Source organism: Macaca nemestrina, chromosome 2, assembly GCF_043159975.1.
Source record: "Macaca nemestrina isolate mMacNem1 chromosome 2, mMacNem.hap1, whole genome shotgun sequence".
In the NCBI taxonomy this organism is placed as follows: Eukaryota; Metazoa; Chordata; class Mammalia; order Primates; family Cercopithecidae; genus Macaca; species Macaca nemestrina.
The window spans coordinates 164,053,444-164,070,556 of record NC_092126.1 but is presented as its reverse complement, the minus strand read 5'-3'; the positions used below and the strand labels follow the sequence as shown (position 1 = coordinate 164,070,556).

At 40.4% G+C, this 17,113-nt stretch overlaps 1 protein-coding gene and 1 long non-coding RNA gene across 5 annotated transcripts in view; one reads left to right on the top strand and one right to left on the bottom strand.

Moving 5' to 3' along the window:
* Position 1: 1 nt before the first annotated feature.
* On the bottom strand, positions 2-5,704 carry LOC139362047 (uncharacterized). Its single transcript, XR_011620330.1, has 3 exons — positions 5,190-5,704; positions 2,215-2,325; positions 2-495 (listed from the first exon to the last, which is right to left on the bottom strand). It is a non-coding gene; the product is annotated as an uncharacterized lncRNA (long non-coding RNA).
* An 11-nt stretch (positions 5,705-5,715) lies between these two features.
* CFAP91 (cilia and flagella associated protein 91) overlaps positions 5,716-17,113 on the top strand; it is a 61,644-nt gene continuing 50,246 nt past the window's right edge. For 3 of the 4 annotated variants that reach the window (XM_071092367.1, XM_011722191.3, XM_011722190.3), the window contains exons 1-5: positions 5,720-5,917; positions 9,545-9,621; positions 10,138-10,295; positions 11,374-11,457; positions 12,615-12,671. In XM_071092367.1, coding sequence (XP_070948468.1) covers positions 5,794-5,917; positions 9,545-9,621; positions 10,138-10,295; positions 11,374-11,457; positions 12,615-12,671 — 500 coding nt within the window. In that variant the 5' untranslated portion in view covers positions 5,720-5,793. Of the gene's footprint in view, positions 5,918-9,544; positions 9,622-10,137; positions 10,296-11,373; positions 11,458-12,614; positions 12,672-17,113 lie in introns of all 4 variants that reach the window. The other variant, XM_011722189.3, reaches the window with a different exon arrangement.

The following is a 17,113-nucleotide window of genomic DNA, read 5'->3' as shown; positions in this document are numbered from 1 at the left end:
CACACACACACATATACACACACTAACCTGTAAATTTAAAATTTCACCTAATGAGCCAGCTTAAACTGGAAATTTTATTTTCTAATAACATTTGTTTTTTCTGATTGAACTGTTATGTTTTCCAAAAGTACCAAAAGCTGATGTATAGCATTTAGAAGCTAAATGTAACTACTATGTAATGTAGTAGTAAATGTTACTATGTAATAGTTACATAGTTACATAGTAACTAATAGTATGTACTAGTAGTACATAGTACTAATACTGCTGATACTACTGCTAGTACTACGTAACTACCAGTTACATAGTAGTTACATTTTGCTACTACTAGGGCAAGGGGGTAGAGTAGGGGGCATGGCATGCTAATTGGTTGGGTTGGAGATGAAATCATAGGGAATCAATACTGTCCTCTTGGGCTGAGTCAGTTCCTACGTGGAGGGCCACAGGACTCATTGGCAGTTCCAGGTGGGGCCATCTGGTTGTCAGAAATGCAAAGGCCTAAAAAGATAGTTCAAAAGGTCAATCTTAGGTTCTACAATAGTGATGTTATCTTCAAGAGTAATTGGGGAAGTTGCAAATCTTACGACCTCAGAAAAAAATGGTAATTATTTATCACTCAGGCCCCTCTCATCCTAACTTTGTGGCCTTTCACTCATTTTATAAAAATAGTTTAGTTTTTGGGAGGAGCTATTATCATTTAAACTATAAACAAGGCTGGGTGCTGTGGCTCATGCCTGTAATCCCAGCACTTTGGGAGGTCTAGGCAGGTGGATCACCTGAGGTCAGTAGTTCAAGACTAGCCTGACCAACATGGCTAAACCCTGTCTCTACTAAAATATACAAAAAAAATTAGCTGGGCATGGTGGCGGGCTCCTGTAATCCCAGCTACTCGGGATGCTGAGGCAGGAGAATCGCTTGAATCCAGGAGGTGGAGGTTGCAGTGAGCCAAGATTGTGCCACTGCACTCCAGCCTGGGCAACAGAGCGAGACTCCATCTCAAAAACAAAAACAAAAAACAAACAAAAAAAACTATACACTAAATTTCTCCCGAAGTTAACCTGGCTCAGGCCCCGGAATGAGCAAAGACAGCCAACCTGTGAGGCTGGAGTCAAGATGGGCTCAGCCATGTCAGATTTTTCTCACTGTCATAATTTTCTGTTATAATTTTTGCAAAGGTGGTTTTACTGGCCTAAGAGATATGGATGAATTCAGGGTGAACAGGACATTTTTTGAGGTCTCTGGTCTCACAGAGCTTACATTCTAGTGGGAGGAGATATAATACATGAGCAAATCAGTAAAATTTCAGTGCTGTAAAAAAATCAAGGTAATAGTGTCTTCGGATGTGTTTATGGAGGCTGCTGGCTGTTGACTACCTTAGATCGTTTATCTGATAGAACGAGGAAAAGTCTTTCTTCTCCTTTTTTTTTTTTTTTTTTTTTTTGAGACAGAGTCTTGCTCTTGTTGCCCAGGCTGGAGTGCAGTGGTGCCATCTCAGCTCACTGCAACCTCCGCCTTGCAGGTTCAAGCAATTCTCCTGCCTCAGCCTCCTGAGTAGCTGGGATTACAGGCACCCACCACCACGCCTGGCTAATTTTTTTGTATTTTTAGTAGAGATGGGGTTTCACCATGTTGGCCAGGCTGGTCTTGAAATCCTGACCTCAGGTGATCTGCCTGCCTTGGCCTCCCAAAGTGCTGGGATTACAGGTGTGAACCACCATGCCTGATTGAGGAAAAGTCTTTCTGATGAGACTGCCAGAGGCGTTTGAACCTGGGCAACTCCATTTTGAGTAGGGGCTGGATAAAATAAGGCTGAGACCTACTGGGCTACATTTCCAGATGGTTAGGTATTCTAAGTCACAGTATGAGACAGGAGGTCAGCACAAGATGCAGGTCATAAAGACCTTGCTGATAAAACAGATTGCAGCAAAGAAGTCAGCTAAAACCCACCAAAACCAAGATGGCCATGAGAGTGACCTCTGGTCATCCTCACTGCTACATTCCCACCAGTAGCATGCCAGTTTACATGTCAGGAAGTTACTCTATATGGTCTAAAAGGGAAGGCATGGATAATCCACACCTTGTTTAGCATATCGTCAAGAAATAACCATAAAAATGGGCAATCAGCAGCCCTCGGGGGTGCTCTGTCTGTGGAATAGCCATTGTTTTATTCCTTTACATTCTTAATAAACTTGTTTTCACTTTACTCTATGGACTCACCCTGAATCCTGTCTTGCATGAGATCCAAGAATATTCTCTTGGGGTCTGGATCCGGACCCCTTTCCAGTAATGAGAGAACATTTTAGCTGATGTTATATGTTGAGGAGCTAGCTGTGAGAAGATAAGGAGGTGGGAGTGAGGAACATTGAGAAGAAGAAATGAAAAGTGGGAGGCTCTGAGAATGTAGCTGTACCCCAGATGGAAAAGTACTATACCACTATTACATTGTACTTTGCTTCTGTGTCAGCTTTCTCTATCATCCAGTGGGCTGTACAAATTATCTCAAAATCTTTAACATCTATTATATAGTAGACATTCCGTAAATTTATTTAACAAAGGGATGGATTTAGTAATCATTTCATTAACCTTTCATGTACCAGATACTTCAGGGATACAAAAATGACCAGGTGAAGGGCTGTGCCCTCAGTGAACTCAAAGTTGTGGGAAGCAGAGTCGCGAGCAATTACTAATTACTAATAAAAGGTGGTCAATGCTATTGGTACTACTACAGCATTGGAAGGATGATATCTCACTGTATTTGAGAGATATGAGGAAACTGCATAGAAGTGGCAAAGTTAGAGGTGAGTCTTGAAATGTACCTAAATTAGTTGAGGGGTGTTAAAGAAAAAATTATTCAATGATCTTGTTAAAGCATGGACAGGCAGACTGCATTCAAGACCACTGCAATAGATATAGGAATTACTGCAACAGGGTCTTGTAGTTGGGTGAGAGATTGGGTTCAACTCCGAATATAGCATAAGCAAGTAGCAATTTATAGCAAAGAGCAGGGTGGGGGCCAGTGGATGAAAAATTACTAAGCAGAAATATCAGAGGTAAAGAGAATTCTGGTTAAACTCATCTCAAAGGATTCTTGCTGAAGACAGCCAGGGTAATCAGACCTCACCTGGGGGTGAAAAGCAAAAGCAAAGGATGAGGACCCCAGTCAGATATCTAGGATGGGGGATTCTTGCCAAACTGACTTAGCATGGTTCTTTGCTAAAACTGAATTTTACAAGAAAGTACACAGACAGACCTAGGACATAGCTGGTTTTCAAAAACCCCAAGAAATTTAGAAGTAGAGACAATAAGTTAAAACCAGGAGTATATGCAGAAAGAGTCGTAGGCCAGGAAGCATATTCAGGAAGTGTCTGTGGATCACATTGAGGGACTAAGTGGCTAAGCTGGCTGGACTTCCTGGTTCAATAGGAACTTCCCTACAGGACTTTCCCCTAAGCCAAAATCAGTCATAGCTGCAAGCTAAGGGATTGAAACTTCAATCAATCAAAGGGGACTTTCCACTAAGCCGAAGTGAGTCCCAGCTGCAAATTAAGGGATTGAAACTTCAACCAATCATATAGGGAGTTTAAGCTCTAGCTGCAGCCTGATGTTTTTAACCAACCAGGCCCGCCAACCTAAGGGAGGAGACCACCCCTCATATTGTCTTATGCCCAATTTCTGCCTCCAAGGAAAGAAGAATTAAAAACTAAAAGGCAGAAATGAAATCCACAGGCAGACAGCCCAGCACTGTGCCCTGGGCCTGGCAGTTAAAGATCCACCCCTGACCTAACAGGTTATGTTATCTATAGATTCCAGACATTGTATGGAAAAGCAGTGTGAAAATCCCTGTCCTATTATTTTCCATTCTGATTACCAGTGCATGCAGCTCCCAGTCATGTACCCACTGCTTGCTCAATCTATCACAACCCTCTCACGTGGACCCTCTTAGAGTTGTAAGCCCTTAAAAGGGACAGGAATTGCTCACTCTGGGAGCTCGGTTTTTGGAGACGTGAGTTCGCGGATGCTCCCAGCTGAACAAAGCCCTTTCCTTCCACAACTCAGTGTCTGAGTGGTTCTTGTCTGCGGCTCCTCCTGCTACAAACCCACAAGCGGATAGAAAATAAGCTAATCCTACAGGACAGAAAAAGGTAAAGGAGAGGAGTCATAAGGGATATAAACGTTAAGACACCCAAGTCAGAAACGGCAACCCTTCGTGGTCCCCTTCCACCACGTGGAAGCTTTACTTTCACTTTCCCTTAACTTTTGCTTTGGCTTTAACAAATCTTGCCATGGGTATACTCTTTGGGTCCACGCATTTCTCTAGTAAAGCTGTAACACTCCCAGCTGCGGACCACAGCTTCATTCCTTGAAGCCCGTGAGACCATGAACCCTTCGATCAAGAAAAATCTTTGATCGGAAGACTTCTCATCTCAACATTAAAGGACAAAGAAGCCAACTCTAAGGCATGCCATTAGCTTTAATAATGTGAGTATAATAAATAATAATGATCATAATGGATTGAAACATCAGATCTGTAAAAAATGCATGCATTCCTAATGATATCAAACAAATAAAAACTTTGTGGTTAACTCTGGAGTTTGGTAGGGCACCAACTCATGTCTCTGAAATTTCATAATTAAAGAGAACGAATTCAGCATTTACCCAGTCTTTCCTCTATGGGGTTATCCTGGTTATCTCAGGATAACCAATGAGTTGGTATGAAAAAGTTCCTTTTATAGAAGAACCTCTGGTAATAAATAGATAATTATTGAAATATTAGAAATTCACTGCTCTAGGATAAGAGACATACCAAAATGCAACATGTGGACTTTTTTTTTTTTGGATTTTGACTAGAACAAACCAACTATAAAAGACAATTTGGACTCAAACAGGAAAATTGGAATATTTATAGTACTAAGGAATTATTGTTAATTTTGTTAGATATGATAGCAGTAGTTAAATTTTAAAAATCTGTATCAGTTTGAGATGCAGACTAATTTAAGGGTAAAATAATATTATGTCTAGGATTTCTTTAAAAAAGAGGGGAAGGAAACTGAAACTTCATTGGCAAAATGTTGCTAAATGTTGATTCTGAGGGATGGATTACTTGAGGGTTTGTTATTAAAAGTAGAATCACTTATGTTAATGTTTAAAATTTTCCATTATAAATACTTTTTAAAAGCAGAGCCAGTGCCTACCCCACATCATCTTCTGTTATCTAATGCCCAGGACTCAGAAAGGGTCCGCAGTCTCAGATCAACAGTTACTGATTACCTAACCCACCCTAAACACTGATGCTCACGAGTGTGGGGCAAAGTTCACAGCGTACTAAGGAGCAACATTTAGGAACCTGACTGAATTCCGCAGCTCTCGGGACAAGTCCCCTGGAAAAGGGCTGGGGAAGCGGGGCGGGGAAGCACCCAATTATTCTAGAAGGTTCTGAGATCTCTCAGGGATTTCCGAGAGGCTACGAGGTATAACTGGCAAATCAATGACTTAAGAGTAGCTTTCTCCCAGCCTCCCCACTGTCTCTGGAGTGTAGAGGGAAGCGAGCCTTTTCCTCCTTCACCCTGCCTCTCCCCTCTCGTCTCATCTTCCCCTCCACTTCCCTCCCGACTCTTGCCGGGCCACTCCTGCTTTCACTTTTCTCCCCTCCTCTTCGGCCCCGCCCCGCGGCCACCGCCCTCCTCCTGGCCCCGCCCCTTATCCCCTTGCGCCGGCGGCGGTTACCATAGCGACGTGCACGCAGCAGCCAAGCCAGACCAGCTGGTCCCCTGCTGGCCCGAGGGAAAAGGCGGTACCATGAGCCACGCAGTAACCATCCAGGAGCCCCAGGCCCAGCCTCAGGTGTCTCAAACTCGGTACCGGGAGAGGTCGCGGGCTGGGAGCCACATCTCCTCCAATCGAGCGTATGATTTTCTGTACGGTAAGGACAGTCGCAGACCTTCCTCCGCGTCCGTCCACTCCTGGGCCAGGTGGGCTCCCAGATGGTAGGACCTGGCCAGGGGCATGGCGAACGAAAGACGACCCTCTGGACTGACCTCTTGCCCGCGGTTGTCCCTGGTCCGGTGGGGGCAGCTCCGAGCCCTCCAGGTTCCCGCACTCAGGGTGGGGTCGGGGGTTCGCGTGCATCGAAAGGCGCGGGTGCGCTCCGCTTCAAGGGGCGATCTTCCTGATACCTGTTCCGGGCATTTTGGTACCCAGAAAAGTATGCAACGATTTGTAGACTCGGAGATTCACTCAACGTTCCTGCATAAAATGCCCTACGAAAATAATCTTTTGTCTCCTACTCTCTGGGCAAATACAAGTTGGGCAAAAAGAAGTGCCAGTTTATCTCATGCTTGCTTTTAGGTTTTGTTTTTGTTTTTGTTTTCAACTTCTGCGTCAAAGCATTGTTTATAGACTAGGTCCGCTGGCTCCTCTTGGGCCAATAAAGGCCCAGTTTATTTTAACGGCTTGCTTGTCAGTTTTGTGTTTTCTCTCTCTCCATGCTCCTTGAGTTCCTTAGGTTCCTGTTCTGTATATTTTTGTAGCCTTGTGAGCACCTATTCTAGTGCTGATACATGTACTAGGCGCTTCAATTAATAAATGTTTATTGAATTTGCCGTGGCAAGAATTGTAACCAGCTAAGCATGCTTTTTTTCCAATTTTGCCCTCTGCAGTCCCACGTTTTTCACCTGAACCTTGCATTGCTTTCAGCAATGTGGTGTTGCCTCTGGGAATCCCAGGGTCTCCTTTGTGTGGGAATCTCTAGAGTACACATTCCTAGATAGAGGCTGTGTAGTGATTGCTGACATATTCTGGCCAGTGGTTTTCTGTATTTACTCTTGGTTTTGTGAAATAAATCAAGTTAGCTCCTGTAAACACATCACCATGTTTTTTTCACGGGTAATTTGAGAAGGAGGACAAACATCTTCCCAAAGTATTTATTAAGCTGGTGGTTTCTTTGATGCATAAGTGTCTCTTTTGCAGAGGAATTGCTAAATGTTTCCATGTGCCTTGCTAAGAACAGAAATTCACTCAGAGTAGATCAAATTAAAGTTTGTGTTATTATAAAACAGACAATCTCGCCGGTATTCATGGACAGGAAGCGAAGTATAGCCATGGCAGATGAGAACCTGGACGGGGAAGATCAGAACTAAGATGCTGTGCTCTCCTGCTTTCTTTCTTTGACCTTATGACCTTTCACCTTGTTAGGGTTGCCACATTTAGCAAATAAAAATACAAGATGCACAGTTAAGCTTGAATTTCAGATAACGAATAATATTTTAGTATTAATTTTTGTCCTGTGCAATATTTTGGAACATATTTATACTAAAAAATTATTCATTGCCTATCTGAATATAAATTTAACTAGACATCCTGTATTTTATCTGGCAACTCTAGCCTTCTTTCTATGTATAGTCAAGCCCCAAGTAATGATATTTTGGTCCACAGTGGACTACATGTATAAGGATGGTCCCATAAGATTATAATGAAGTTGAAAAACTCCAAATACCTAGTGACGTTGTAGCTGTCATAACATTATAGCACAATGCATCACTTTTTCTGTTTAGATATACAAATACCGTTGTGTTACAGTTGTCTACAGTATTCAGTACAATAACATGCTGTATGGGTTTGTAGCCTAGGAGCAATAGGCTATGCTACATAGCCTAGGTGTGGAGTAGGCTATACCATCTAGGTTTATGTTAAACACCCTCCGATATTTACACAATGGTAAGCTCACCTCATGACCCGTTTCTAAGAACGTATCTCCATCATTAAGCAAGACATCACTATGCTTGCTTACTTCTTCCATCTGACAGAAAGCCTCTTGTGTATGGATTTATCTTACTATGATAGGGACTAGGGTGGCCTGCTTCTTGACTAGTTAGCCCTAAAGCTCACCACCAATTGTATAGCATCTTTGTGTACTGTAGCTGAAAATTTAAGTTAGAAATTTAAGATTGGTTGTTGGCTGGCCAATGAATTGACTGGCCTTGGGCCAGGTTTCCACCTTGACAGAACTGTGGTGGTGCAAAGATGAACTCCTTTCCAGGCTCTTTTACCCTTCCCTACAAAGCCCTATGTGATTAGTTCCCTAGTTGCTTATCTGGCCTCTTATCTGCTGTCTTTTCCCTCCTTCATTCTGCCTCATTTATCCTGATTTCTTTGCTATTCTTCAGATGTATCAGGCATGTTCCCATCCTAGGGACCTTGCTGTTCTTCAGATGTATCAGGCATGTTCCCATCCTAGGGACTTTGCTGTTCTTCAGATGTATCAGGCATGCTCCCATCCTAGAATATTCTTCAGATATCTAACTAGCTAACTCCCTTACCTTCAAGTCTTTATACATGCCACCTTCTCAAGGGCCTGTCCTGACCACCCTAGTTAAAATTGCAACCCAGTCTCCCTTACCCGATTTCTTCTTTTTAAAAAATAACAGCCCTCAAATTCTAATGTCTAATTTGCTAGTTTATTATGTTTGTTGTTTATTGTCTCTCTCGTACGAAGTCAAAGATTTTTGTCGTTTTGTTGATGTATTCTAAGCACCTAAATAGAGCAGCCAGTCAATAAACATGTGTTGAATGAAGGAGCAAAAAGAACCTGAGCCTCTTGCAGCTTTTCAGCCTTGGGGGGAATATCCAATGTCTGCATTCAGTAAATCATATTTGTTGGGTAACTGATGAATTATTAGCTTTTAGGAATTAACACACATTATCCAAATTCAAAAGAGACATTTCTAAATCGCAATTCCTAGTTTATTAATTTCTATGGAGAAATATGTGTTATCATGTTATCTAGACTAGCTGGTCAGGGTATTTGCCTCCCCAGAGACAAGTCTACTTGGGAAATCAAATATATCTGAAGGCTGCTTGTTAATTTAATGGCAAATCAGTTGATTTTAAAGGGCAGTACAGTATAGTCAATCATGAATACTCTTCATCACTTTAAAGATATACCTGATAAACAGATACTTGTAATAGCAGGGCAATATTCTGTTGGACTTTGTAAAAATAATGGTACCATCATCAGCAAACTTACAAACTTAAGGGGTAAATTCTGAAGATAGCTGATTTTTTTAAATCATGTTCACCAGTTCTGAGATATCATGTAGTTTGCATCTTTCTAGTGCATCAAAGATGGGAGATAGTATAAATGTATTGCTTCTTTCCCTTGCAAATTGGCATAGTGCATATATACAAGGTCTTTCCCTTAAAGAATTTTTTGGGCTACCCAGGCTCAGAAGGAGTTTTGTTCATAGGAGAGATTATAAAGTGTGTTTAGGGTGTAGTACTTGAAAACATGCTAGACTTTCTTTATGCATTCCACTTCCATATGCTGACTTGGAATACTCAGAAAAGAAAATCATCTTGACAACTGTTACTGGTAGAAGTGGTAGAGTAACAGGGCCACATGCACAACAGAGCATGAGCTGCTGCCGAGTCAGGCAATATTTAAACTTTTAAATTTGTTTTCCAATTAAGAGATTACATTGCTTTGCCATTATTCTCAGCCTAGGGGTAGATATGTTCTATTTGTTATGCTATTTGATTGTTTATTTTGCAGATCCATTGTTTATTGTGTCAAGTGAGAAAGATCACACACAGGCAAATATCCAAGCCACCCTGATTCGCAGCAGACTGGTATGTCTAATGCATCAACTAAGGCGACCTAATGAACCTGAACCATCTAGTTTGCGTAACTGCATTGATCAGATTGACTAATCACCAAATCTTCACTGGATTTTAGGTTCCACAGAAATTACTTTGCCAAGATTACTGGGGGGCAAAGCATCTTAATACTTGTGGCTCGTTGTGAGGATTAAGTCACTGATAATGAATAGAGAACCCATAAGCTAATTTATTTTAATGGGATAAATATAATAATATATGCCCATGTTAAAAGAATTTAAGTAGTACAAAAGCATACACAGTATGAAATAAATTCTAGCCCTACCCTCACCCCCTCCACATAAACAGCCATTGTCATCAGTTTCTTGGGCATCCATTTAAAGATATTCTATGTATATAGCAATAACCCCTCTTCTTATACTATATACATTGTTTTGTATCTTTTTTAAAGAATTTACAATGTAATTAAAATACTTTAGAAAAGCTGATGGTATAATTTTGTCCTTTGCCTCCCTTCCCTAACGTTAGAGAAAAGTTCCCAGGTTTAAAACCATGTTCAGTAACCTGATCCATTATCCAAGATATTCTCTATATTGGAGCAAGTCAGATCCTGTCCCACCGTTTATCAGTCGGCAATGGAAGGGACATGAGGAGAAACACAGAGAAGCCCTCCGGCAGCTTGCCATGTAAGTGTCGGATGGCTCCAGGGCCTAAAACAAATGCGTTAAAAACATTTTTTTAATTCATTTACCATGTGCGGTTTTAAAATGTTCAGTCGTGGTGTTATACCTAGACCAAATTTTCTTTTTAAACCTCTTTTGACCAAACAAGCCTGATTATATGTATTATATATATATTTTCCATCATATATATCTATATAGATATATATATAATGACAACTGTCCACCAAAGGTGGGGATGACTGAGTTTGTTGTTGCTTGGATCCAACTTAGCAACTGAAAGTGCTCTTTTCTGCTAATATCTAAAATATTTTTTGGAACTTGCGGCCAAAGCACCTTCAAGGATAAGTTGAATTATTTATTATTTTAATTACTTACAAGTTCACATTTAGTAAATTTAAAAGTATAAAGTCTTTTAGCCTGGACATAGAAAAATTGTCTTTTGGCCAGGCATGGTGGCTTATGCCTGTAATACCAGCACTTTGGGAGGCCAAGGCGGGTGGATCATGAGGTCAGGAGATCGAGACCATCCTGGCTAACATGGTGAAACCCCATCTCTACCAAAAATACAAAAAATTAGCCGGGTGTGGTGGCGGGCACCTGTAGTCCCAGCTACTCGGGAGGCTGAGGCAGGAGAATGGCATGAACCCAGGAGGTGGAACTTGTAGAGCCGAGATTGCGCCACTGCACTCCAGCCTGGGTGACAGAGCGAGACTCTGTCTGAAAAAAATAAATAAATAAATAAATAATTGTCTTTTAGTATTTTGTTATTCTTGTGTGCTTTTAATTAAAATTGGGCATTTTTATATGTAGGATTTCATAAATCTACTCTTTTTTTTTTTTTTTTTTGTATGTAGGATTTCATAAATCTACCCTCTGACTAGGTCCTGGTCTCCTGGCTCAGGGCAGGGGAAGAATCATATATACTCTAAGTTGTATGACAGTCAAATGCAGGTTATGGAAGACTTTACTCTCAGTATGAGATACTTTGTGTAACTCCTACTCTATACACATAGAAATATTAAATAGAAATTATATGTGGAAATATTTTAGACTTAAATGATGTTTTCTTGCTTCACTTTAGAACTGACACTTCTTTTCAGATGCCTAGAGAAGTTTATGAAGATCCTGAAGTTACTGGAAAGAATCGCTATAAATACTTTGAAAGGTAGAATGTAATTGCTAATGAATATTTGAGCTCTAATATTATTAGAGAACCTCTTTATGATACTAATAACAGTTATCATTTTTCAGTGCATACAATGTGTCAGACTCTATTTTAAGTGCTTTACATGCATATGATCTAATCTTTTCAACAGAAATGTAGGATAAGATATATATGATCCCTGTTTTACCAGTAATGAAGCTGAGACTGAGAGATGATAAATAGATTGCTTCAGGTCATATAAGCTAGCCAGGGGTAGATCTGGGGTTCAAACTAAGCCTGCCTGACTTTAGAGATACTGATTGCAACTAAGAATATGTATTTGAAAACATTTGAAATGAAGTCATCAAATGAGTGAGACACAGTGGAGATACCATGAAGTCATGGTGAAGGGGAAACTTGTGTTCAAAGGGATAATGTTTGTTCTCTTTGTGTGAATCTTGCCCAAACCAACATGGCCAAAAGGTTAGTTTTATTTCATTTGTGATTTATGCTCATGTAATAACCATATACTCAAATCAAATAAAAATTAGATGGGGATTTCCTTATACATCTTACTGGAGTTAGAAAAAATAGTCTTGATACTACATCTGCATAAGCTTCCTTGAGAAAGTAAATTTCTAATCCACATTATTATTTATGAGCAACCTCCTTATGGAAATTTTGTGATGCTAACTTTTTCAGAGAAGTGTTAAATTTTTAACTGTTAACTATACAATTCTATACAGTTAACTGTACAATTCTTAACTTTTAGGGGGAGGCTTTAGATTAAATCATTGTGAATTTCAGAATGTCTCAGGAACTTGAGAAGTTGCTGGGAACTAATGGCCAGCTGAAGCCCAAGTACAGGGCTTAAAGGGTGGCTTCTTCAATTGTGACTTGTTTACTATCTGAAGAGAAAATACTGGAGTGTTTATTAAGAATGCACATTCATTGGCTCTACCCTGTATGTACTGAATATCATGGGCCAGACCTGGGAATCTGCATTTTAGACAAGAACCTCCCCACACCTCAGTGATTTTGTATATCCAGAAGTAGCACTGATATATGGGATATTTAAGCTCACTGATTTTTAAGGGACAAATATTAGAGCTGGAAGAGAGCTTAGAGTACATTCATTGCAAAAGTCCCACACATTTATGTTTTCCTTTTCCTCCCAGGCCTTTTCTTCCATTTTTTCAGCAGATGCCATTCAATGTTGTTTATGCCATATCCAAGTAAGTAACCATTATTTAAAAACTCTTTTTCAGTTTGTTTATTGTTTGCTTCCATATTTTCTCTTAGAAGATAGTTATCTAAATCACTATTTTTGAAATTGTGGATCACAAAACATTGGAAGGGTATGAAATCTTCTAGTGGGTCATGAGCAGTGTTTTAAAACATGAAACAGAATAGAAAATAACCAAAGCATCAGGTATATGGAGGGTAAGCTGGTTTTTGTTTATAACTTTTGTTTCAGAAAAATATATGCATATGTTTATATGTATATGACGGATTATGATATAAAATGTATTTCTTACTGTTAGTTGTCCGTTTGTGCTGCTATAACAAATTAACAGACTTAGTGATATAAATAAAATACATTTGTTTCTTGAATTCTGAAGGCTGGACAGTCCAAGAGCAAGGGGCTGGCAGTCAGTGTCGGTGAGGGCCTTCTTGCTGTGTCTTCACATGGCAGAAGCAGCAAATGCTGTGTCCTCACATGGTGGAAGGGCAAAAAGAACCTATGCTAGTTCTCTCCAGTCCTTTTATAAGGCACTAATCCATTGATGAGGATGGAGTCCTCATGACTTAATCACTTTCCCCAAAGGCCTCGCCTCTTAATACCACCACAGTGGGGACTAAGTTTGAATGTGAATTTTGGAGAAGACACGGCCACATATTCAAATTGTAGCAGTTGTGGTTTAAAAAAGTTGAAAAGTGCTTTAAATATCTTCTTTTGCTTCTCTGAAACACTTATTTGATAACAGTTCTTCAACATTTCATCAAATAAACAAATCAGTCACGTAATATTTTTTGAATGCTAGAATTTTATAACTTAATAACGATCTAATCTACACAGACAACGTGGTATACAAAGATAAATAAAACATGGTTTTTGCCCCACAACAGAGTGCACCAAGGTAAGAGGGAGGTAAGGGACAAGGGCTGAATCTGAGACAAATGTGTATTTCTCATCTCTAGTTTCAGGACAAGGCAGCAGACTGGGTAGAGTATTCCTTTTAAAAATCTAATTTTTGCTACATTCTTTCCTCTATTAATAAAATTTAATATTTCTATAAGAGAAAAAAGTCCAAGGTATTCATGAAATTATTAGGAATAGAAACCTTTTTTAAGGTCTCATATTTCTGAATACAAATTTATTCAGGGCTGGGTTTTCAAGGGTGCATTTAAAGAATACAGTTATTCCTAATAATATATATCATCATATAAATAGGAAACATGTTATTAAATGTCTGTAATCCTCAAGATAAATGCTAGTTATGATTCTACTTCACCCTTGACTTTTTTTAAGACTGTGTGGATGCCTTTGGCTCTTTATAGAGATGGAGTACAGATTCCCTGCTCTCCCCAGACAGCAACTTCCTGGGGTACCAGTTTATCCAGAGATAGCTGTAGACTTATATTCTATGAAGTGTTTTGTATGAGCAAAAGGGGAGCTATGAGCTATGTAGATCCCTAAAGATCCTTCTGGTAATGCTTTAAAATCAGGCTCACTGGATTACCTGCTTTGGAGGTCATAAGTGCGTCAGTCTAAAAGTTGTTAAACTAATTCGAGGGAGTTCAGAGGCCTACAGTGATGAACACCATGACCTCTCCGACTCCTTCCTAAATAACCCTGACACAAGGGATAAAGATTCCATCCAACAGTTAAACTATGACATTTGACATTGTAGCTACTCTCTATCTCTCTTAGAACTTTTTAAAGAATGAATCAGTATTCCTGAGTGAGGTCAACTCTGGAATTCCAGTATGTTTGAGTTTCTGAGCAGTGAGTATAATGCCACCTTGTGTTATCAGGGATGGAATTGTCTTGGGACCAGCTGGCCTTCTCCAGCCACACCTTTCTCATGGCTAGCTGTTGGAGTCTTTCCTTTGGATTCTACATAAGCACCTTTTCAAAGATAATAAAAAGTTAATACTTCTAAAACATTCAGTGAAGCTCATAGTAGAACAGGATTTGCTAGGTTTGTGAAGCCCGTCTCTGTACAGCTCTGTTGAGGCTGGGAGAGAAAATCTAGACGACTGTAGGTATGGCAGACAGCGCATGCTCCTGGTTCCCGGGCAGTGGTGGAGGAGGAAGGGCCTGGATAGAACACACAGAGCAGCCCTGGCTGTCATATGAGTACTAAAGCCAGAGCAGGTGAGCCTGAGGACAGGGGCCAGGACACAGCAGGGGTCAGGCCAGCATGGAGCAGATGTGGGACCTTTCTGGGTTTGGGTCCTGTTTGAGGTTGGGGAGGAGGTGGGAAAGGGATCATTGCTCTTTGTTACTCATATTTTACTCTCCCCTAAAGCCAACTGAAATGGGGAAAAAATAGGTTGGAGAAATTAAGAAGTTAGTTAAGAAACCATGTATTAAGTTACTGGAAGGGTTCAAAGTAGCTTTCCTCTTTTACGTTCTATTCCCAGACCCACCTGGAAAGATAGGGAGACAGAAACCTTCACCAGAAGAGCTCATTAGGCCTTACCGTAAACTAAGCACATTTGATCAGATGGTCCAAATGTGTAATTATTCAATATGAGAAAAAAATAATTTATTCTTGGCGGGGCGCGGCGGCTCATGCCTCTAATCCCAGCACTTTGGGAGGCTGAGGTGGGTGGATCATGAGGTCAGGAGATCGAGACCATCCTGGCTAACACAGTGAAATCTCGTCTCTACTAAAAATACAAAAAACTCTGATGGCCAGTGATGATGAGCATTTTTTCATGTGTCTGTTGGCTGTATTAATGTCTTCTTTTGAGAAATGTCTGTTCATATCCTTTGCCCACTTTTTGATGGGGTTGTTTGTTTTTTTCTTGTAAATTTGTTTGAGTTCTTTGTAGGTTCTGGATATTAGCCCTTTGTCAGATGAGTAGATTGCAAAAATTTTCTCCCATTCTGTAGGTTGCCTGTTCACTCTGATGGTAGTTTCTTTTGCTGTGCAGAAGCTCTTTAGTTTAATGAGATCCCATTTGTCAATTTTGGCTTTTGCTGCCGTTGCTTTTGGTGTTTTAGACATGAAGTCTTTGCCCATGCCTATGTCCTGAATGGCACTACCTAGGTTTTCCTCTAGGATTTTTATGGTATTAGGTCAGAGAAATGCAAATCAAAACCACAATGAGATACCATCTCACACCAGTTAGAATGGCGATCATTAAAAAGTCAGGAAACAACAGGTGCTGGAGAGGATGTGGAGAAATAGGAACACTTTTACACTGTCGGTGGGATTGTAAACTAGTTCAACCATTATGGAAAACAGTATGGCGATTCCTCAAGGATCTAGAACTAGATGTACCATATGACCCAGCCATCCCATTACTGGGTATATACCCAAAGGATTATAAATTATGCTGCTATAAAGACACATGCACACATATGTTTATTGCGGCACTATTCACAATAGCAAAGACTTGGAATCAACCCAAATGTCCATCAGTGACAGATTGGATTAAGAAAATGTGGCACCTATACACCATGGAATACTATGCAGCCATCAAAAAGATGAGTTTGTGTCCTTTGTAGGGACATGGATGCAGCTGGAATCCATCATTCTTAGCAAACTATCACAAGAACAGAAAACCAAACACCGCATGTTCTCACTCATAGGTGGGAACTGAACAGTGAGATCACTTGGACTCAGGAAGGGGAACATCACACACCGGGGCCTATCATGGGGAGGGGGGAGGGGGGAGGGATTGCATTGGGAGTTATACCTGATGTAAATGACGAGTTGATGGGTGCAGCACACCAACATGGCACAAGTATACATATGTAACAAACCTGCACGTTATGCACATGTACCCTACAACTTAAAGTATAATAATAATAAATAAATTTAAAAAAAAAATACAAAAAACTAGCCAAGAGTGGTGGCGGGAGCCTATAGTCCCAGCTACTCAGGAGGCTGAGGCAGAAGAATGGCGTGAACCCAGGAGGGTGAGCTTGCAGTGAGCCGAGATCACTCCACTGCACTCCAGCCTGGGGGACAGAGCTAGACTCCATCTCAAAAAACAAACAAACAAAAAAACAAAAACAAAAAAAAATTATTTTATTCTCTTGATTCAAGATAATGGTGCACTAATATAATAAAACTTCATGTAACTTTGGATGACATAAAGCTGATTTGAAGTTATTTCCTCAACTAGAATTTTATAGTAGAATAATTTCTACTGAAAACATAAGAAGCCATATATTAGCTACATGTTAGAAATTTATAGCAACTACTGGAAAGTGATTTCAATAGCAGTTACAGTTCAGCTTTAAAAACTAAAGCCCAGGTGCAGTGGCTCACACCTGTAATCCTAGCACTTTAGAAGGCCGAGGCAGGAGGATCACTTGAGGTCAGGAGTTTGAGACCAGCCTGGCCAACATGGTGAGACTCTGACTCTACTAAAAATACAAAAATTAGCTGGGTGAGGTGATGGGCACCTGTAATCCCAGCTACTTGGGAGGCTG